General features: G+C 40.2%; 3 protein-coding genes across 3 annotated transcripts; all 3 read right to left on the bottom strand.

The window, feature by feature from the left end:
• Positions 1 to 3,932: 3,932 nt before the first annotated feature.
• On the bottom strand, positions 3,933 to 4,343 carry LOC307121929 (histone H3.2-like; the record flags this gene model as incomplete). The annotated part of the gene is made up of 1 exon (XM_079809718.1): positions 3,933 to 4,343. One exon carries the CDS (start codon positions 4,341 to 4,343, stop codon positions 3,933 to 3,935), a length of 411 nt encoding a protein of 136 aa, XP_079665844.1.
• A 947-nt stretch (positions 4,344 to 5,290) lies between these two features.
• Positions 5,291 to 5,677, bottom strand: LOC307121946 (histone H2A-like; the record flags this gene model as incomplete). The annotated part of the gene is made up of 1 exon (XM_079809735.1): positions 5,291 to 5,677. The coding sequence occupies one exon, from the start codon at positions 5,675 to 5,677 to the stop codon at positions 5,291 to 5,293; it is 387 nt and encodes a 128-aa protein (XP_079665861.1).
• An 898-nt stretch (positions 5,678 to 6,575) lies between these two features.
• LOC307121924 (histone H1-like) lies at positions 6,576 to 7,160 on the bottom strand (the record flags this gene model as incomplete). Its single annotated transcript, XM_079809713.1, has 1 exon — positions 6,576 to 7,160. The coding sequence occupies one exon, from the start codon at positions 7,158 to 7,160 to the stop codon at positions 6,576 to 6,578; it is 585 nt and encodes a 194-aa protein (XP_079665839.1).
• Between the last annotated feature and the right edge of the window lie 17,237 nt (positions 7,161 to 24,397).

Below are 24,397 nucleotides of genomic sequence, written 5' to 3' on the forward strand. Positions count from 1 at the left end.
AAATGACTACTTGTTGTTTATTGAACTGTTGTATAAAATTAATATCGCATTTTGCAATCGTGCTGATATAGGCTAGTATCTCTGGAAAATAGCACTCTTGCTCGATATTGCTTACCTCATAATTTCCTCTTGAATTACTTTCAAACGAATGTTTTTTTTTTCGTTATTACCCTATTTTTAATGAAAATACAACAGCAATAAAATAGTAGGCCTACCATAAAAAAACTTGCGTTTATGGAACTTTTGTTAAAAAAACGAATAAGACGGATGACATAAAATAGCTATACCCGAATTATAACAAATAAATAAAAGATATTTGGAAATTCCTCAATGGGAAACCCTCAATTTGTGGTTTGTGTTTTCTGTTATTAACAAAATTGATCTTGCGCTTGTGCCTCCGCTATCTTCCTGTCAATCATCTCGCTCGCGCCTATGATTACAGTTATAGTAAAATTTAAATTCACCATCATCGGTTCCCATCCTCAGCCGATCTGCATGACAGTTTTTGCAACGACCATCAATACTAGATAAATGGGCAAGTAAAAAGGCACGCCATGTTACAATTTAGTAGGAACTAAAGAGCGCTCTAGAATGTTTGGTATGCGACATTATTAGTATTGGGCATGGAGAACCGGTTCCTACTTGGAATCGTTTTAAAATTCAGGGCCGGGTTTCCCAATAACGATGTATCTTAGCTCTAAAGAGCATGTTCTACGAGCGAAGTTACGATCACTCGCAGCAATTCCACGTGCGTTTCCCAAAAATGTAATTAACATGAACATAAGTGCTACTTAAGAGTCGCTGTCCATTTGCGAAGTGCTGAAATATAACCTTATGGAATCGTTTCCTCTGAACGTTTCACCTAATAATTGTCATCTGATGTGGATTAGCAATCAAAACACGTCTATAAAGCAACTACCTACAGGCTGAGGCACTGACAAAATGGCTGAACAAAAAAAAAAACAAGAAAAGATACCTTTCAAAAAGACGAAATAAATATCCTCATTTAATTCAGATGTGTATTTATATTTTTGTTTGTTTGTTACCTGCCCTCATAAAAAAAAAAAAAATCCAGTGATCATAAAGTCAGTTTCCACAAAAATATTAAGCAGCAGAACTGTTATTTTTTTTATCAACATTGGTAATAATGAGAATATTAAAATTAACAATAATAATAAAAAAAAGTGTACAATAAAGTACAATCAAAACCTTATATCACAATGCACTTGAATAAAGTTAAAGGTGTAATCTGCCGGTTGTCCTGTAGGTGACCTCATAACTCTGTCTTCTTACGATAGCCTACACTTAGAGCTTTACGATTAGGCTACTCAAGAGCACTCGTAGATCTACGCTCATTTTCAAGTGCTACTTAAGTTACGATGCTTTTGGGAAACAGACCTTAATATTAAGATCACTCGTACGATCGTTTTTACGATCAATTTAGGTTTACCATGCTTTTGGGAAACGCAGCCCAGATTATTTTCTTTCTTTTCGTTTCTTTATTGGAATCCGATCATAATGTTAATGTTTGTCAATTTGTGACAGTTTTTTTTATTTGTTAACATTGTTAATAATAATAAAAATGAAATAAACTTATAAGTAGTAAACACTATTGACACTTTTTGGGAAAGTTAACTAATAACTGTAAAATAAATAGCCTATAACAAATATCTAGCCTATACTAATGCAAACTTTTAAATGCTTTCAAAGGCAAAATACATGGAAACGATGTATATGTATCAGGTGTTTTAATTGAAAAATAAGCAAATACTCAAAAGGCAGACGTGGCAAATTACAATAAGTAACAGCAATGAAGTCTCGAATCAAGGGCAAGGAATTAAAAAAATTAAATGAAGAAAATAAAATAAAATACATAGTAAGGAGCTATATTGCTCTTAGCTTATTTAAAAAACTGGCTAATGAAGAAGCTTTTTCACTTGAAAGGCTACAACGTGAAGCAGCAAAAGCTTTAAGTTCATTAGTAAAATGAGAAAAGGAGGGGTTTTCAAAAATCTGCAATTATGAATAAAGTATTTAGCAAGTTCAAATAGGTTATTAATCAATTGTGATCGATCTTTCTTAAGTAAACCAAAATGAATTTGTTTGTATTCAATGAGATTTACACATATAATAATATATGACAGTTTGTACAATTGAGACCAAAGCAATTTGGAGTAATAATAATAATAATGAAAAAATATATATGCTCAGTGGTTTCAATTTTAGTTCCACAAAATTAACAAGAGTTTTCTCCAATATTAAATTTAGATTTAAGGAATTATTTAGATGGGTATGTAATTTATTATATTGAAATAAAGTTATTTCATTTTAGGGAGAGATGGAAAGGTATGATAATTAATTCTCCGTATAGGCGTATTGTAAGGCGACGACGTATATATCAGGCGTCTTCTAAGGCGACGTACATAGAAACGACGTATGTATCAGGCGTCTTATAAGGCGACGTACATAGAAACGACGTATGTATCAGGCGTCTTATAAGGCGACGTGCCTAGTTCAGACGTTAAAATTTAGTCAATTTCTCACATACGCCGTCGCCACGCCGCCGTAGGTATTCGTTCCTACCATGACGTCGCCGTGACTTCGCCGCCGGTCTGTCGTCTAACGTCTCTATCAATCCCATTCAAAAAAAGACACGGACTGACGGCGACGGATGGGTACACTGCTCCTTCTCCTTCTTCTGGGAAGTTTGTGAAATGTCACTTTTCGCACGGCATAGCATCGCGGATAACGTTCTCCAGAAACACCTTCAACACTCCGCGGGTCTCCTCGTAGATCAGACCGGAGATGCGCTTGACACCGCCGCGGCGAGCCAGACGACGGATGGCGGGTTTGGTGATTCCCTGGATGTTATCGCGCAAAACTTTGCGGTGACGCTTAGCGCCTCCTTTACCTAGTCCTTTACCGCCTTTGCCTCTTCCAGACATGATTAACTCAGTCAAAGTGTTTCCGTCAGTGACACAAGATCAACGTATGGCGAGTAGAGGCTACAAGAGAGCAGTTTATATTTGCTTACAGGACCTGACAGAAACCAGCGCCGCGTCACAAGGCACAACACGCCCCTCCCCTCTATATAGTTCGAGCACAAAACTCGATTTAACTTTAACCCTGATCTAATCGGACCTGACCTTTGTTTAATATTAAAAAACAAGTTTTATACGATTCGTTTGATGAAGATCTTCATTATATCATATACAGAGATGCTGAATGACAATTAATGTATTCAATTAGTTCATTAACAGTATATTTTTGTGACATTTCATATATATTTGCAGAATATAAATTAGTGCAGGCCTCTGTGATTTACACTGTACGTCTCCCTTTAGCTGAATTTACACCATAAGAGTAATCTCTTCTTTGGCCTTCAACATGTGATAAAAGTTTCAAAACAGACCATGCCATTATTAGGGAGTAGCTGAAGATTTGATAAGAACTCTGGACGAGCAAATTAAAAAAGAGAGTTGGACGAAAAACTACTGTATATTTTTTCATCCAGACTGTTTGAAGTTGATAAAAGTGGCAAACACCTAAATACAGATACATTAAAAACGGTATAAAAATGAGTTACGAGTGTAATTCGGAGACATTGTCAGCTTTGTTGTCTCCTTGGCATTCAGAACACTTGAAAATAGACCTCTCAGGACAACGGAGATCACATTTAATTAAAAAACATAATACAATTTTTTTTTACATATAAAAATATATATATATACACACATATAAATATATCTCCATCTCATACATATACATTTTAATCTTATTGTAAAAGGTAACCTAACTAAAACCCAGTAAGTGACAATGTAATGCAACTTTGTACTCAATAATGAGTAAGCTGGAAATATTCTCGTTCTGTGTAGTTTTGGTGGCTCTTAAAAGAGCCTTTGGGGTTTGTAGCGGCTGCTGCAGATGCGGGTTTAGGCGCGCTCTCCGCGGATGCGGCGGGCCAGCTGAATGTCTTTGGGCATGATGGTGACTCTCTTGGCGTGGATGGCGCACAGGTTGGTGTCCTCAAACAGGCCGACCAAATAAGCCTCGCTGGACTCCTGCAGGGCCATGACGGCGGAGCTCTGGAAGCGCAGATCCGTCTTGAAGTCCTGAGCGATTTCCCTCACCAGACGCTGGAAGGGCAGTTTGCGGATCAGCAACTCGGTGGACTTCTGATAACGGCGGATCTCTCGCAGAGCCACGGTCCCGGGCCTGTAGCGATGAGGCTTCTTGACGCCTCCGGTGGCCGGAGCGCTCTTACGGGCGGCCTTAGTAGCGAGCTGCTTCCTCGGGGCTTTACCACCGGTGGATTTACGAGCGGTCTGCTTGGTTCTTGCCATTGCTGTAGAGTCACTTCTCTCTGTCCTGCTGGCGCTGGAAATGCTGCTTTTTTGCTACACGCCTGCCTTTAAAGCATTGAACCAGCGTGAGCTCAAAGTGTCGAGAGTGCAGAGGCTTGTTATTGGCTGATATGTGACGTGTGCTTATGTCTGCCAGCCAATGACTGCGCGTTCCCTCTTTTCAAACAAGCGGAGGGTTTTCCCGCTCATTGTGTTTTATTCTCTTTACTACTTTTGCTCTCCAAACAGTGGAACAGACCCATATGCTTTTAAATTGTTGTATTTATTTGTTCCGATATATTCACCTCATTCCTAATGGTTGGACAGATCTCAGATTTGAATAAAAGCATTTTACTATCTGTAGAAAATCACTGCAACCAAACAAGACACACGACCCCAGTAGACATGAAATTAAAGCTATAATCCAAAAACAAATAAATCATAATGGCAACAACATTGGGAAACTTGAATTGAATGTAATACAGCCAAAAGTGGGGAAAGGTGGGTAGGCTACTCAGACTCATGGGACCAAATAAATAAAACAATGCAGTTAATGTTCAAGCATCCGATCGGACGTTGTGAAACGGAACAGGAAAACATCAACAAAAACGTTTTTATTTCGTCCAGAGCTCTGGATCTAGTTCACATTTGGTGGCAGTAACTTGAACTGCCAAAAAAGGGAAAACACAGGACCTATTGAATGATCTCTATCAGACAAACACATTACAAGATTATTATGTTTATAAGAATGCACACTTAGTTACTGCTACAATCTTAATTTGATATTGTATATGGAGCAATCGCACGTTCGATTGTATTAATGGTTAATTTTCTAATCATGCCATTGCGTTTTACGGTGTGACTAAATAAAAAAGGGCTCTCTAGAAGATGACATGGGTGGCTCTTAAAAGAGCCTTTTGGTCTTCGTAAAAGATACTTAAATACGTTTATTTGGATTTGGCGGGCTTCTCGGTCTTCTTGGGCAGCAGCACGGCCTGGATGTTGGGCAGCACGCCGCCCTGAGCGATGGTCACTCCGCCCAGAAGTTTGTTCAGCTCCTCGTCGTTACGCACCGCCAGCTGCAGGTGACGGGGGATGATGCGGGTCTTCTTGTTGTCCCGAGCGGCGTTTCCAGCCAACTCCAGGATCTCAGCGGTAAGGTACTCGAGCACAGCCGCCAGATAAACAGGAGCACCGGCACCGACGCGCTGAGCGTAGTTGCCTTTGCGGAGAAGCCTGTGAACACGGCCGACGGGGAACTGCAGTCCTGCTCTGGAGGAGCGAGTCTTAGCCTTCGCTCTGGCTTTACCACCGGTTTTGCCTCTTCCGCTCATTTTTCTTCTTTTTAAACAGTTAATACAACCCTCGCAATAGAAGTTAACAGAATGAAATCACGTTGGGCCACACACTGCCTTTAAAGGAGAGTGCCAGTCGCCCATTGGTGTAGAGTCCGAACAGATTTCAACCAATCACTGAACTTCCATCCAAAGCCCAACCCCCTTTTCATATTATGAGTAAGTATTAGTGACAGTTAAGTGACATTAAAACAGAAGAGATTATACTATTGAAATATTTTATAGAACATGAATATAAATGCATAACAAAATAAGAAAAGTAAATAAAAAAGGGACCTCTCCCCCTGTGTTAGTATGTGTACATTTTTTTTACTAAAATAGTGAAACACTTTAAACAATCTTTTCAAATAATTTACTTTAATATCAATATCAATACTGGGGTTTGACATGCACACTATAAAACATGGGATTTGGATACTTTATGTCGTTTCTACCAAAGGTACTACACTTTTCACACACTGTATATTCTGTGCCCATTGACCTTCTGATACTGTACAGTATTATATTCCTATTGTAATATTGTAGTTTTATCACTGCTTAATTGTGTTTGGGGTTGTTTGAATTGTTACAATTCTCCAGCAGTTTTGTATGTGTGTTTATTCCGTCTGTACTGTGATCACTGCCTGAACCCTCATAAGCTTTTTGGTAAAAAGGGTTTACTCAACTTGAGCTATTCAAGGCTTGGTTATTCAAGAGTTACTTTAAATAAAGCAAGTATTTCATGTTGCTTGTTCAGAATGCATGAGTATGCGGTCAAAAGTCAAATCTTAGCGGTGTTCTTTCAAACCCCCCCCCCCCCCAATACACGACTTTTGCTCTTTATTCAGAGTTTGTGGTTGGCTCTTAAAAGAGCCGTTGAAAAACAAACAATAGACGTTTATTTCTTTTTGGAAGCTGCCTTTTTAGGCTTGGCGGCTTTAGGCTTTGCCGTCTTAGGTTTGGCCACCTTGGCTTTTTTGGGGCTCTTGGCTGCTTTCTTAGCGGCTGCCGGCTTCTTTGCCTTTTTGGGGCTCTTCGTCGCCTTCTTAGCGGCGGGTTTCTTGGCTTTCTTGGGCGATTTCTTTGCGGCGGGCTTCTTAGCAGCTGCGCTCTTGGGCTTCTTTGCAGCGGCGGGTTTCTTGGCCGCGGGCTTCTTCGCTTTAGGAGCCGCTTTCTTCTTGGTCTCGGCTTGCTGCTTGTTGAGCTTGAATGAGCCCGAGGCGCCGGTCCCTTTGACCTGCACCAGGGTGCCTTTAGTCACCAGGCTCTTAATGGCGATCTTGACGCGGGAGTTGTTCTTCTCCACGTCGTAGCCGCTGGCGGCGAGAGCTTTCTTCAGGGCGGCGAGGGACACGCCGCTCCTCTCCTTTGAAGCGGACACAGCCTTGACGATGAGCTCACCGACGCCTGGACCTGCTTTCTTGGCTTTCGCAGCGGACTTCTTCTTGGGCGCTTTGGCCGGGGTTGGGGCGGTTTCTGCCATCTCTCTCTGGTCTGATCTAAAGTCTTTCAAACGCTGCTCTGGTTTCAGCAATGAGAGGCTCACGCGCGGCGCTCCGCTCATAAATAACACACGAGAACCTTATAGACTCAGCCTGCCCGCTCGGTGTCTGTGCGCGTCCACGAGCCCCTCATGCGTGTGTTTTCTTCTCTTACATTTGGGGCAAAACTGGAGTAGTAAAATATCTTGTCACAGTCCAAACCAAGTGAACACAAAGCAGAGAATCAGAGCTTACATTAGAGACTAAAACACTCGGGGAGGAAATGTTTATTATGCATTCTTCAGATCAAATCCAAGGCGAGCCTCAGCCACGGGGGAAAGCGGCGTCTAAATTGATGGATATTTTAAGTGTAAAAGTTGCTAAAAGCTCAAACGCGTTCTCTGTGTGTTCAGCAAACAGTCTGAAAGAGACTTTAACGAAATCAGCATCAGTGAGGGCGTGAGGAGGCTTTCACACAGCTGCTGTTTTGGGCAGCTTGAAGCACACGAACGTCATCCGGAGGATCCGAGTCTGTGGCTCTCGTGATAAATACATCTGATCACACAAGTGTTAATGTTTTAACTTGTTAAATACGTTTTCATAAGCTGATGTACAGCATATCACGTAAATAAAAATTTAAATCGTCATATCTGTTTCTCATTCATCATCATCTTGAGCTGCTCATTTAAAGCAAGGAATAGAAAGTGGCTCAAAAAACAACTTATTTTCCTCACTATTTCTTATATCCTCCTTGTTCTAGCTAGCTTGTACTTTTCTGGACAATGTTTTAAACTTCGTATTGTTATTTCTTATGTCATTGCCTCCTATATTCCTCATTTGTAAGTCTCTTTGGACAAAAGTGTCTCATAAATTAATAATTGTAAATAATAAAGCACTGGCCACTTATTGTAGTTATGTTATATTTTGATTTAGCCACTAAATCATTGAAAGCCATTGAATGAGCCTATAACAGAGTGAGTTTTATTTTTGTCAAATAAAAAACAGTCACTCACACATACACAAACAAAGGAATTAAATGAGCCAATAACAGGGCAATTAAAAAAAAAAGTTAAAAAATATTGTTAAAACATTGGTTTACAGCCCATTTGCAGCCTATTGAGTTCTATTGCCATCTAGTGGCTATTGATAATTTTGAACATTGATGTGCTTAAATGGATATCATTTTTGCTCTTGAAACTGATTGAACAATGATAGAGTTGTTTTATTCATAAACTAACAGTGGGTTTCCAACTTTGCTCGGCTGGTTGGAGTGAGATTTTGAGGATATCAATGACAAGAGGTTAAGGATCCAACACATTTTTTTTTAAATTGTGTCTTAATAGTTAATATTCAAATTACCCAAATACTAAAGCCTAATGTTGTACTAGATGCAGTTTTTCAAGAAACTGTCCCCATGAATTAATATTAAAAGCCAGTCAGAGTTCTTACTGATTAGTTTATTAAAAAGAAAAAATACCTTTATTTTTGTTCTATCTTCATTGTGTGGCAAAAAAACAAAAAACAAAACAAAAAAAAAGTGTAGTAAAAAGGCCTCCATGTTATAGTATTTAAAAAGTGTTGTAAGTCATACAATATAAGCTTGCTGGTCCACAGATGTAAAGCATTAAAGACTTTAAGTTAAAAATTACTAAATTACAGAAAACATGTAAAAGAAAAGGCACAATTTAAATGCAAACAGGTAAAAGGCAGAACGTTCTCTAATAAAACACATGCAGCCCCTGAAAACACTCACATATTACTGTCATTTATTGTTCTTGTAGAGATCTAAATCTAAAATGACTCCTGTTATTGTTTCTTGCGTAAATTTTATTAATGGCAGCTTGAGACGGAAGGTGTGAGCTGGCAACCCTAGTTTTATCCATGTCATTAAACACAGATGGATGTCAACAATGGAAAACAACAACGTCCCACACCGGAATATATTTGAATAAAAACCACAACAAAAATGAGAGCAGTGTTTTGACTTCTCAACAAAAAATTATGATCTTTCGGTTTTGCTAGTCTCATAGTCAAGGCACGTCACCTTTATTTATATAGCTCTTTTTACAATGCAGATTGTCCCAAAGCAGCTTCACATGCAGTGTAAGACTGGAAACACAGAATTTGATTCGGCTGTACAGCCGCTCTGGAGAAAACAGTGATGTCATCCAGCTCAGTTCAATTATCATATAGTGTCAATGCGAGCATATCAGTAATATATTTTAATATTTAGTGTCCCCAAGACCCCAACTGAGCAAGCCAAAAGCCAAAGGTGACAAAGCCATTGAATGAACCTATAACAGAGTGAGTTTTATTTTATTTTATTTTTTTGCCAAATAAGTCACTCACACATACACAAACAAAGGAATTAAATTAGCCAAATAACTGGGCAATTAAAAAAAAAAAAGTTAAACAATATTGTTAAAACATTGGTTTACAGCTCATATGCAGCCATTGAGTTATATTGCCATCTAGTGGCTATTGATATTTTAGCTTTAAAAATAAATTAATACCAACATAGGTCACCAGATTTCACCAAAGTCACCACATTTTTAGGTTTTGGCTCTCTGGACTTGCCTATATGTTTTATTTATTAATTTTTTACTGAAGTTAAAGAAATATTAAAAATAACATAAAAATAAGCATATTTTACATACAACATATGGTACTTTTAGAGGTAAATAAAGTCATTAATACCCCAAAAATCACAAAAAAAGGCATAAACTGATAGAATTAATTTTATCAAAGATGGTGATATAACATTTATTTAAAAAGAATTTTGGAATCACACCTGGGACCTTCGTGCCCAAATATGTCCACGAAGGCGGGATTAAGGGCTGTAAATGTGAGGCTGGCTTGAGGGTTAAAGTGATTGACAACAATAAATATTCTAATTAGGAATAATTCGTTTTTGAACTGTGCAGAGATGTAGTTGAATAGTTAGACCTACCACGCTGCTGTATTTTGATGTTGGTCATTATAGTGGTACTTGGAGAGCCAAATATTTTCTGAGGTGGAACTTGGTATAAAAAGTTTGAGAACCACTGGACTAGAGCCTTTCAGCTCGGTAAAGTCGCAGTTTCTTCCTAATCTCTAACCGTTTCTCATCAAAATCTCCACCATATTGCTTTCAAATACAACATTTTTTGCAGAATTCAAATGAGTCTTTTATGTTTTGTTGTCTGTGCTCTCGTGTCTCTGAACCGGAGCTGCGGCCTGCTCGTGAAACTAACGTGAAACCAGACTTCAATCGCCTCAACTGAAAGCATTACACTGTCTGAATCGTTCCCTATCCCCTATATAGTGCACATATGTGCCATTCACCATGTAGAAAATAGTAAATGTGTGAACAAATGACCGATTTCAGCCCCAGCTTCAGCGTCTGTTTAGTGGACGGAGCGCTTCAGATTCGAGAGAGCATTTGATTGGACAGAAATTGTGATGAGAAGCTGAAGTCTGCGGTTATGTCATAAAAATCTGTCATCCATTTTAGCGGAAATCCGAGAGCTCTTTGACCTCTCCATAGACAGCTATTTAATTACCACTTTCAAGGCCCTAGAAAGGTACTAAAGACATCGTTAAAATCATCCATGTGACTACAGTGGTACAATGTAGTACAAATACAATGTCCTGTTTGTGCAACTTGAATGAACTAAACAGTGTTTTCCTGTTTGTGAAGCACCTAATATGGGCCATTGGCTCGGTTTACGCTAAGCAACCCTTTGCAGTGTTTCCCTAACGCATCGGCATTCCGACGTTAAGTCGAATTTACTAAAATCGAAAGGGAACTAACATAACCTCGGTTCCCTGAGATGAGGGAGCGAGACATAGCATGCCTTGACATGAGACATATCTATTGTGTTTCATGCCATGAACAATACTCGGGGTTTTTTTTGTGAGTTTACACTCATTTTCAAATGAAAGATTCTGAGGCAATTACTGATGAGATTATTTCTTCTTCTTTTTTTTGCAATCAGGAATTACATCGACACCTACGGGATGACTCAAACAGATCGCTTAATTCCCTTAACGCAGGGGTGTCCAAACTTTTTTTTAAAGGGGGCCGGATTCGATGTTGTGGACATACCCGGGGGCCGGTCCCTTTTCTATTATATATATTATATATATATATATATATATATATAATATATATAGATATAGATATAGATAGATATAGATAGATATAGATATTTAACAATATCTGTAAAACTTTCATCAACCAAAAAGTTTTAATGGGTGAAATTTTAATATTATTACGGAGTTAGAACTCTATTCTTATTTAAATTTAATAATTGCTCTATTTAGATCACCACAGGTAAAACCACACTACAAAACATGCTTTTGTGACTTGGTATTTCTGTCTTTTTTCCAGTCCAAATATCAAAAAGTTCTTAAATCAAGATGCTTTTACTAAGGAAAATTACATATTTTTTCTTGATTCCTGGGGGGAAAAATAAAAATGAATTGAGTTTTTGCTTGAAACAAACTAAATTATCTGCCAATGGATTAGAAAAATAATCTTCCAAAATCTTCCTTAAAGATTCTAAACAGAAACTTTATTATTCTTACCCCATTGGCAGATATATTTGCTTGTTTTAAACAAAAACTCACTTCAATTAAATTTTATTTTCCAGAAAACAAGAAAAAATATATAATGTCATTTAACTTATCTCGTAACATCTTGATTTAAGAATTTTTAGATATATTTAAACTAGAAACAGGACAAAAATACTAAATGACAGCATTTTTTGCAGTGCACACAAGGCAAAAAGTAATACATACATATATATATATATACATATACATATACATATACATATACATATACATATACATATACATATACATATACATATACATATACATATACATACATATACATACATATACATACATATACATACATATACATACATATACATACATATACATACATATACATACATATACATACATATACATATATATATATATATATATATATATATATATATATATATATATATATATATATATATATATATATATATATATAAATAATGGTATTTAGTCTGTAGACATAAATACAAAAGCACAAAACTGCAAGTTTATGACAAAAAAATAGTCTGCAATTTGGCCTTTATTACTCATTTAATACATGTCTACATTACAAATTAAATAGATATTAACCTACATTTCTGACAAATTACCACGGTTACAGGTGTTACCACAGTAAATTCATGATACATTCGAAATGCAAATTGTTGTTTGAAAATGATTTTGAATCGGCTCAGCTGATTTGCACGTTAGTGTTGTTTATTAAGTCAGCGCTATTTAACTGGATTTAAATTAAATCAAATCACAGAGAGATTCAGTACCGGAGACCTCAGCGCTGAACTCGAACACTTCTCACGGGCTTCGGAAGGCTGTTTAGTGGGCGCGTGATCGAGACACTCAACAGGTAAACACATTTGTTCAGAGTCAGAGCTCGCGAGTTGCGCAGAGCACAAGCAGTAGCGCTGTTTCGTTCCGCTTTGGGCGCTGTTTCCCTGGCCTAAAGTCTAGTACTGCCACCTTGCGGCGACATCGTGAAACTGCATGATTTGTAAATGATCCGTGGCGGGCCACATATAATACATTTTAATAGACGCGCTGCGGGCCGTTTGAAATTCATCCCCGGGCCGCATTTGGCCCGCGGGCCGGACTTTGGACACCCCTGCCTTAACGGAACACTGGGCCGTGTGGCAGCGCCTGCCCGAGGTCTCGCAATGGGTGCTGCGCACCATCCTTCACAGATACACCATCCAGTTCCGCAAAGGCCCACCTCTTTCAGGCGGGGTTCTCCCCACGTCATAGCCCCAGCTATGAGACAAGAAGTTATGTCTTTCTTGGAAAAAGGGGCTATAGAAGAAAAACCCCCCTCCCAAGCAGAAGCGGGCTTTTACAGCCGTTACTTTGTGGTGCCCAAAAAGGGTGGCGGATTGCGTCCGATTCCTGACTTGCGTCGTTTAAATCTTGCACTCAAAGTAAGCAAGTTCAAAATGTTGACGTTAAAGTCCATCCTGACCCAGATACAAACCGGAGATTGGTTTGTAACCATTGATCTAAAGGATGAGTATTTCCACATCCAGATCGTCAAGAGACACAGGAAGTTCCTCAGGTTCACTTTCGAGGGTAAAGCTTATAGCACAAAGCACAAAGAAATGTGTGGATGCTGCTCTGGCCCCATTGCGGCTCCAGGGCATCCGTGTTCTAAATTACCTGGACGATTGGCTAATATTAGCTCAATCTCAGGAATGGGCTGTGGCTCATCGAGATCTAACTCTCTGCCACCTGAGGAATCTGGGTTTCCATCTGAACCACCAGAAGAGCGTTTTGCACCCGTCCCAGCAGACGACTTTTCTGGGCGTGGATTTGGATTCGAATGTAATGCGGGCACGGCTGCCTTCTGCACGCGTTTTAGTCTCTGCAGAACTGCCTGAGCCACTTCAAGATATGTCATCTCGTTTGTGTCGGTCTTTGCCACAGATTGATGGGCATGATGGCAGCGGCATCCCCTGTAGTACAGTTGGGCCTGCTCCATATGAGACCATTTCAATGGTGGACCAAAAGCATGAAGATTTCGCCCCACAGCCATCCCTCCCGCCAAGTCTTGGTGACTCGCAGGGGTTTTCGTGCTTTATCCTCTCTGAAGGGGATTGGAGATTTACAGGCTTTGTCTACCAGTCCCTCCTGTATGGACTTTGTACCTGGATTAGTTAAGGTTTTGCTGCGACCTAGGCCAGGTTATGTTCCTATGGTTGCTTCGACCTCTTTTTGATCCCAGCAGATAGTTCTGGAAGCTTTTTCTCCTCCTGAATCAGAAGGTGGAGATAGTGTGCGACCTCTTGGTCTCTGCCCGGTCAGGACGCTAAAAGTTTACGTCGACTGTTCTGCCCAGTGGCGTAAATCGGATCAGTTGTTTGTATGCTTTGGTGGCAAGAATAAAGGAGCAGCGGTCACTAAGCAGAGAATGTCTCATTGGGTTATTGAGGCTATTTCAGCGGCCTACAAGGCATGTGGTCTCACCTCACCTTTAGGAGTAGGTGCGCATTCGACCAGAGGAATGGCATCTTCTCAAGCTCTCTTTAAGGGCTCTTCTTTGGAAGATATCTGTGTTGCTGCAGGATGGTCCTCTCCAAACACCTTTATCAAGTTCTTCGATCTGGACGTGAAAACGGCTCCTGGCTCCCAGGTCCTATCTGTTTGAGCGGGTGCTTTCAGTGCAACAGACAGCCTGACACGATGAATAAGGGAAAACATTTTATTACATGCGCCAATCTGAGTAACGTATTCTGAATCCGTATTCTTGGATTACTTCCACATTGAATTGCATTTTATAAGTGTAGGAATGCGGCCATTAAATCCTGCTTACTAAACATATATTATAAAATATTTAGCTAACGTCAAACGGGGCCAACGGCTCTAGTAAATCAGCACATAGGAGAATGTAAAGTTGCACGTCAACTAAGCAGGTAGCACCGGCGGTGGTCGGCCAAAACACCTTTTTTTTGTATGTAAATGAAAGCTTTAGCATAAGTTCTGCCGGGAAGACTTAATTGTCACGTCACTTCAACTTTTTTATCTATCCAATCACATTCTAATACTTGGGTATAAAAGATCGGTACTTACTCATGTCTGAGTTTGCAGATGCTGACGCTCCAATTCAGTTGACGATCCGGATGTTCCGTAGCGGTCGATCGCTGGTCCTATTATAAAGTTAATAATGTGCATACAGTGGCGTTCTAAGTCCATGTCAGCCTATCATTCTGTTCATTGGGCTGTTGCGGCAACAGTGCCTTCACTAACGAGAGCAATCTCGCGTTCAGATTCAGAACAATTACTTTCATGGAGGACTGGGCATGTTATCAAAGACAAGGCTGTGATCTTCATCACCATTCTGGCGTCATCACTATATGTAACGTACTGCTCTGAGTCAGAAGGTTGAGGATCCAAACGCAGCTTTATTGAGAGGGTAATCCACAATCGTAGTCAAAAACAAGCAAAAGGTCATACACAGGCAAGCAGTCCAAACAGGTAAACAAGGCAGGAGAGACAGGCAAAAGGGTAATCCGGGAGACAGGCAAGAAATCCAAAAACCGACAGACATGAAACCAGGGAAAACGCTCAGAAATGCAGTTAACAACAAACAAGACTTAGCAATGATGGACAGAGTGAATATGGTTTATATAGGCTGGGGTAATGGGGTAATGTGACACAGGTGCAAACAATGAGTGAAGATGAGTCCGGGCAAAGGATTATGGGTAATGTAGTTTATGATGAAGTGACAAGTCCGGGGTGGAGTGCCCTCAGGTGGTTCTCATGGGCACTCACACTGGTGAATTGTGACACTATATCAGCATCCATCACAGTGATATGTATATGATTATGCATTACGGTGCCGATTGGGTGTAGTATTTTACTCTTCTCAATTTTGTCGCAAGCATGTCTGTATAGAACATACGCATGCATCATATAAGACGCGCACAGGTGTCTGCAGGTCTGCTTGTGCAACGTGATCGCTCGATGTCGCTTGCTTGTGTCGTAACTATCCATAGTGCCTCGTAAATGATTCACATGACACCGGTTACCGTTATTGATAGTATTTTGTTTAGAAAAGCTGAAACAGAACAGATGGCACAGCAAATTAGCCTCTATCATTCTCCCCACGAATGCAAGGAAACCAACACAGGTTTTAAAGCAACATGCACCCATTTAATCGGGGCTTCATGATGAACTGAAGTTAAGCTGAAATCGCAATTGGGTTCAATGTTATCAGATCGCTAAAATTGAATTAAAAAAACTATGCTGAGCAAATTAGCTTATTTAAGTACAGAACCGACATCAGTGCTTTTATCTGTTCTGATTCAATGGCATTAGATTCATATTCCAAGCGCTGTGAGTTCGCCACATACAACATGCAATTTAACTGACACAACATAGTTTCAAGCTTAGAAGTGTTTTGGCCTGTCATCCAGCAGAGTACATATTTTGCTCAAACATACGGGGCACCCAATGTTGGAATGGCTTCATTTCGTGATTCGACATGGCTTCCTTCCCTATGAGGAAGAACTGTAGCGTTCTGTGCTCATATAAAGATGCTTTGCTTATTGCATTGTAAATATGCACTACATATTAATAAATTAGTTAATAAAAACAAACACGTCACATATATAGTAATTGTGTGCTTTTATCTTCGCTTTACTCAAGTTAATTTGACTCTATTCATGTTTTATTCAGCTACTGATATCTGGATACCTCTTTCTATTTCTAGAAACTTAGAATTTAGTGTTACGTCTCACTTGGTCCTTCCGTGCTAGGACGCCATGGCTACAATTATGAATAAAACAAATGTGTATCTCACTTGTATTCTCAGCACCATATGTCGGGTAAGGTTTGCATACAAAACAAGGTTTGACTTGATATTCGATAGCAGCACTAATTTAATTCCATACTCAATCCAACCCGTTTACATAAAGACAGCATCTAAATCGCAGCACAGGAACACAATTATTCAAATCTTTTATGAAAACAGTGAGCAGAGTGCACTCGAGCATAGTTTATAAACCCATGAAACTGTCAAATGCTTCAGTTCAGATAAACTCCAGTGGAAACTGCTGTGGTCAATCTGACTATACCGAATCATGAATCTATTGCATGTTCTACTCTTCGTTGGTCAAACGTATGCACTAAAAGGCAGAATTAGCAGTGAACAAGCTCTGAACCATTCAATCCCGATTACGTGTTTTCTGTGTTATGTAAACTCCTTCAATTAGGCATTGCATTCAAGCGCTCAACAGACATTTACATTTATGCATTTGGCAGACGCTTTTGTCCAGGGCGACTTGAATTGCATTCAGGGTGCACATTTGGCATTTTTTCGGGTCTTGCTTTCTCTGGGAATCGGACCCGTGGCTTGGCGTTGCTGGTGCCACCCTCTACTGTTTGAGCTACAGAAAAGACATGTCTGTGATCGGTTACACTCGCATTGTAAACAGCAACATTTTTTTATTCTATCGTGACTAACACAATATACAGGGGAGTAAATATAGCGTTTACTGTTGACACAGTCTGCACATGCGTATTGATTCCTGGCTGCACCGCAAACGACAAGCTCTCTCGCAGTGAGCTTTTTCTCTTTCTATTGTGATTCGTTGCTTTTCAGACTGTGATCCTGATGTCACCCTGTGGGATCTTAGTGCATTAATGGCAGGCTGTACGTTAATCAGACGCACAAGGACTTGTCCGGAGTTTTACATTAACCCATTCACTTAGCAAAATTATTCAGGCCAAAATTTTATCATGGCGTTGGTGAGCATGTCAAACTAACTATTAAAGTTATCAGATTTTATTCTAGGGTCAAAGGAATTTTTAGGATTGCGATGTTTGTCTCATACTGCCAAACGTGGCCAAAATCACACAGTATTATCCTGGCTTAGGTTATCAAATGATGAATCTCGCATTGATCTCTTTCATAGGTTTGGTTGCTGTGTCGGGTCCTATATAGCTAGTTATGGTTTTATTAGCTAGTAAAGCTTAACCATATAAAACATTATTTTCCTTTTGCAAGGGCATCATCCGTTGTTCTCAATCACATGCGCATGTTATGTATTTGTCATGCTGTTCTGGTTTATTTTCTTTTGGGGGTTCTCTCAGCAGGTTTGACGGTTAGATGGTGTTCTATCAAGCTGTGAGCGGGAGCTACGCCCAGGGGTTTAGAATCCTCCTAACTGCAGATGGAAAGAAATGTGTTCTCCAACTCACCTGTGTATGGACCATTCTTCAGATTGGTGTTGCTACGAACATAGCTCAATGCGCGGAGTTGGCATCCTCTACCAAGGTCTCCCCTATCAAGAAGCATCTGAATGCGGGATTCCATGATGGTCAAGATGGTTTTCTTCAGCAATACTCAAACCATCAGGCATGTTCAGTAAACTCTCCCATAATTCCAAAGGTAAAACTAAGATTACCTACTTGTCTTAACAAACATCAGGTAAGTTCAAAGCTTTTAATTTAACTCCTAACACTTAAATCGTAAAGGTCGCTCTTCCACTTACACCGATATTCTGCTAGAAGCCGTGTTTTATCAGCCCTTTTCGGCTTCATGTGTCCAAGGAAATTCACTTTAGAAACTAATCAGTTGATCCTACTCTCTGTCTTTCTTATTCTGATCTTCACTTCTGACTCAAATTCTTTACTCTTTTACTTAAGCATTCTAGAATGACTCTAAAGGTTCTGGTATCACATTAACAATTTCTAAGATGAAGAATAATTTATGTCCCTTCACTTCCATGGTTAAATATCTTCACGTTCATCCTAAGACTCCTGACCACTCCCCCCTATTTATTTGATCTAATGGAGCACCTTTCTCTAAGGCCTGATTTCAGACCCACTTTTTTACTGACCTTAAAAGCTGCAGTTTACCTCCTTCTCTTCGTATCGGACTTTCCTACAGCTACAACCGCAGAATTTCTAGGCCAGCATTCAAGCTACTGGGAAGATGGTGTTCTTCTGCATTCGAGTCTTTTATAAGACCGATTCAAAAATCATCCTTGAAGCTCAGCAAGCTCTCCAGTAATGGTTCAGGTAAATCCCTATGCAACTACTGATGGTGGTGTTCCTGCCAATTCGGCTCAGTACGTTATGATAGTGTGGGATTACAAATTTAAGAAAGTACATTGCATTTAGCATTTAAGGTAAAAATGATGATATCAGATGAATTAGTCAGCTATGCAAATCTTCCAGACCTGTTTTTACTGATTTCAGAGGCTCTAGAAAGAGTCTCCTTTCCTGCCAGACCTGTTTTCTCTATTGTGTTTTAAATGAGTCAGATCAGTGCGATTCCACCTTTCGGAGCCTAGACGTTGCACCTTTTGTCTTTAATGGCTCTGGGATGGCTCTTGGAATTGGAGTTCCTGGCCAGTATCAGCATGCGAATAGTTATGCTGATTCAATGGGACTGGTAGGGCTTTCATAGTAGGGTGTGTCCTTTTACCTATACAACATTTGTATTGTATTGTTCAGAGTGTCTCCTCCCCTGCTGTATAATCCCTCCCCCTGAAATATAGATAAATTACAATGTATAACTCCTTTAGTTAGACTTGGAACCTCAGCCGAAGAACAGCACGATTCTCAATAAACGAGTAACGTCTGCTTTAAAGATATCCCAACGTCTCCTGGTCTCTTCTTCAAACGAGGAAAAGGAAATTCACAACAATAGCATGGTCTTTCTACTATATCAAAAGATGGCTGTGGTCATGTGTCCTATCAAAAGATGGCCTGTGGCACATGTGTCCTATTAAAAGATGGTCTGTGGCCCATGTGTCCTATCAATAGATGGCTGTGGTCCATATGTCCGTACGTCATGGTAGCTGTGAATCTCGCGTCAGGAACTACGATGGCCGGTGGTTTCGCATCTTAACCCAAAATAGTACATGGTCTAAAATCTAAGTAAATCCCTATGCAACTACTGGTGGTGGTTTAATTAAAAAAAAAAAAAAACAGCCTTGTCTCTGTGGTCTAGCAGACCTTGTGGCCCTGCGCCCTTGTCTCTGTGGTCTATCAGACAGTGTGGCCCTGTCTCTGTGGTCTAGCAGACCGTGTGGCCTTGCAGCCTTGTCTCTGTGGTCTAGCAGACCGTGTGGCCTTGCAGCCTTGTCTCTGTGGTCTAGCAGACCGTGTGGCCTTGCAGCCTTGTCTCTGTGGTCTAGCAGACCGTGTGGCCCTGCGGCCTTGTCTCTGTGGTCTAGCAGACCGTGTGGCCCTGTCTCTGTGGTCTAGCAGACTGTGTGGCCCTGCGGCCTTGTCTCCGTTGTCTAGCAGACCGTGTGGCCCTGTGGCCTTGTCTCTGTTGTTTATACATGTGCTTTATATCCAAAAAAAAAAAAAAAACGGCCAAACGTTTACATTTATGCAGCAGCAGATATTAATTGCTCATGTGCAGTACTCATCTACTAATTATAACTTCAAGTTCTGTTTAATCATGAAGTGGTTATTTTTTAGGGGGGTCGGCTATGCCTCTGCCTTCGTCTTCAGGCAGGATAGCCAGAGTCCGGACCCTCAGATTGCGAGCTACAGACGGGGCCTATGCCAAAGTACTTTATTGCTTGCTCGGTTGTTAATAAATGGATAATTGTCACAGTATTTATTCTCCCGAGTCTTTCTGGTAGAAATCAGGGCTGTACAGTGCGACATATATGTTGCATGTGCTATAAAAAAATCGGTCAGTGCGATGAATATATTTACCCCAGTAGCACGCGTGCCATACAGTTTAGCATGTGAGACAGAGCTCGTTTGAGTGAAGGGAGAATTTGTTTTGTGCTTGTGTGAGGTTAATCTAGGGCTGCACGATTGACTGAAATTAAACCAAAATCGAGATTTGTCTTTGTGAAATTATGAAAATCGCTTCAATTTTCAAATAAATAAATAAATAAATATATGTGTAGATGATGTGCAGCACTGTTCAGGGCGATCGGTTCGCAATAAATGCTGTTCTATCTCTGAATGCACTGTGAGAAGGAGTCATTGGCATTTTAGTTCGAAAAGGGGCACGGTTTGCATGAAAAATTGCTAATGTAAAAGGTGTCAATCGTGGGCTCGGTGCGCACCGGGGTACCTGAGACTATCTGAAGGAGGTGGCACTCGAACTGTCCCGTGTTTCACGTGAAACGGACCCGGGTGCGCACTTGTTCAGGAAGAAACGTAACCTGCATAAGTGTTTTAGCGTATTACAATGTATTTAGTTCAATAAAACACGTAAGGGATGATGGTGTTGATGATTTACCTTGGAAACGAGTGTATTCGCGCATATGCGTGTAATCAGGGCAACTAATGAACTTCATGCGACGCACATACAGTAGGCTAAACCCAAGAGTTGTTTACCCAGCTGCGCATAATAGCACCAAATTAATAAAAACACAAAATATTTACGGCAGTGTGTTTTCCATCATCCGCCGTGCACATTTTTGATGACGTAAGATGAACAAGTACACAAGGGTTCAATAGAATCAAGTTGAGTGTGAAACCAGACCAGCGCTGCTGGGGACGCCGGGAACAATCGCGTTTTGACATGACCACGGCAAACATGGCCAGTGTTAAAGCCCCCTTAATGTGCATTAGAAAAAGCAACAACCTCTTTCCAAACTTGTAATGAGAAGCGTTTACAAACCTGTTGTCCAACAAAAGAGAACATTTAATCGAGTGTTTGAAATAACCTACTTTTGTAATCTGACATAGCCTGGATGCCAGCCGAACTAAGCCCCGCCCACAACATTTTTACTCGGGCAGTTCGGTCTGGACTTGCTCAATAGAGAAGTAATTATGCCCGAACAGAAGCTGTTCGGACCAATGAAATTGTCAGGGCGGGCTTATGACGATGATGGACAGATGATCAACAGTAACGTAATCATTCACGTCATCAAAGAGCGCTTGGGTTGAATTTGTTCTAATCCTAAATGGAGAACTTGTTCATATATACATTCACCTTTACTATATCTCTCAGAAATGATGACCGTGTTGGTAAGTACTCTGTGTATCCTTAAATTCTTTTTTTACAACACCGGCAAAGATCGTTTACACTCATCTTTTTATTCTAACGTTAGGCTACTTATTCCAGCGTGCAGACAGGGTTGCCAAGTTTTTACAACGAAACCCGCCCAATTGCTAACGTTCTTCAAAACTAGCCAAAAACAAGCCCAATAGCTTTCCAGGGGGGTTCACCGGGAAAAATAGCCATTTGGGGGGTAAAATATGTGTTATTTTGGCAGGGCTGCATTTTTTAGTTTTCATATTGGGGCTTCTGGGAAGTACATTGAGTTGCCTTAATTTATTTAGAGAGTAAATAAACTCATGAAACAGAGAAGTATTGTAAATGTAATCCATTGATTTCAACAATGTAACTGTATTCTAAATATCAACTATTTAAATTGTAGCCTAACTGTAACGGAATAAAGTTACTCATAATATGTATTCTGAATATGTAATGCCGGTACATGTATTCCGTTACTGCCCAACACTGAACACAACCTATTAAAGCACTAAGACATGGGAACAGTAGGCTATAGCTAACATTCACATTTTAATTTTTGTCGCAAGTCATATCGTCATCGCAATATTAAACAATATTATCGCACATCGCAGCTTTTCCTCATATCGTGCAGCCCTAGTTATGGTATATCGTTCCCATGGCGACGGTTCGCAGCGTTGAGTGAACCTATGATAGGGAATGTCTTGGTTACATATGTATCCTTGGTTCCCTGAATAGGGAACGAGACGCTGCGATTCCGGCCATTCACATTCTTCGAGTAGTAGTTTCCTTCGTCCTGAAATCTGACGGTTTGACGCTTAGCCAATGAATTGGCGTGATGGTATAAGGGCTTCAGACATTCGTCACACCGGAAGTGTTCCCCATGGCGACGGTTCGCAGCATCTCGTTTCCAAAATAATATTTTCTTTTTTAATCGTAGCTTCATCGGAATGGTACGAAACTTGGTGACTTTATTGATATTTGGTATATGAACACACACACAAATTGGGGACTGGATTTGAAAAGTCTAAGTGGTCGTCAAAAAAAATAGTCACACTCAGGGTCTTCGGGTCAAAAATGACCCCCATAGGATATGAATGGGAAATTGGCAAAAATTGTCCCATTTTTTTGAGTGCACCAAATTGTTATTCTACAAAACCTTACAGATTTATAATCCTCCATATCAGAGCATAACAAATTAACTCAAACCTCCAACTATAAGTATATCCAGTTTTATATGCGGATGTACGGTTCACTCACATAAAGCGAAATATACTACAGCAACTGCTTGATTGTTTATATCATTGTCAAATGTAAACTATACTATCACAACTCTAAACTTTCCAGCCTTTCCAACCATTCAGCACACCCATCTGTGTTCATTGACATTAATAAAACTGTAGGGTTGCCAAATCACACATTTAGATTAAAATATGCATTTTCATGCTGTTGGGGTAACAGCTTAGGACCCAGGACCAGTAGTGAAAAATGAAGACCAGGAGTCAGGAGTCAGATTAATTAAAGAAAATTTACTGAAGAATAGTTTGCAGTTTCATCAGCAGAAGCCAGCTTCAAGAGGAGTTTGTAGGCCGCGCTCCCTCTAACAGTCTCCCCGCCTCCGTCTAACGTACATACAATTTTCTGAACAGTTATACTGTTTTCAAGGTCTAGACACGTCATTACTGCCATGTGGAATGATTCTGATTGGTTCTAACAACATGCAATGTAAGCAACTTTCCACTCGTAGACAGATAGGGACATATATCTCTCAAAATGCGTAGACTCTGTGTCGCCCAGGCCCAGATTAATCCCTAGCGACCTCGGAGGTCATAGAAAAGACGCCTTCAAGTCTAGAATCGTCTGCCGAAAGGACCATCTCCAATACTGGATCTGCACAGAATCATGAGACGCACACACAAAGCTTCCAGAGAATACCAGTTTTCATCAAGGTCGGGACATCTTAACTAACTATCAACAAAGTCCTTCTTCAAAACATGCTGATACTAACTCTACTTCAGAAGTGACTTTATTCTATTCTATAAAGAAAGAAGATATATCAAAGAGGTACATTTTTCCCTGAGTCCCCAAAGAATCCCACAGATGTTACAGGGATGACCCCGGGGGGGGGGGGGGGGGGTCACCTCAGGAAGACATATAGTTAACACATGCTGATCTCATTTGACTCCCTGGAGTGTTATTACTACACCAAGGGCATCTGCCTGCCAGCACGTCTTGACACAGACATCAGAGCAGCACCTCAACAATAGGAATTCAAAAGCACAGCAAAAACACTTCAATCATCAAAATCACTCATTGAATACAGAGAGGATTAAATATAAATAGGTTATATGTGAATTGATTTAGTAAATGTAGGAAATGGTTATAAATTGATTATCATTAATTCTTATTTTGATATTAGATATAAAATCATTCTTGAAGGATATGTGTCTGATGAAGAGACAAGTGATGTTTGGCTTGACCCTTGACCCTTCATTCCCCCCTTTTAGACCATATGTGGGGGTCCCATACCGCCACGTCTGGTCTACAAGTGAGGTCACTACGGAAGGTCAAGTGGTGACGCATGTTTCCCGTTAGGGTCACAATTGTCTCTTCACCTCATCACGGACATGCTGGCCACTAAAAAGACCAGTCCCCGTTTTGAGGCTCTTTACCCCTTCCACTCACAAACAGGGCCCC

This window comes from Gobio gobio (assembly GCF_949357685.1).
Source record: "Gobio gobio genome assembly, chromosome: 25".
Taxonomy (NCBI): Eukaryota; Metazoa; Chordata; class Actinopteri; order Cypriniformes; family Gobionidae; genus Gobio; species Gobio gobio.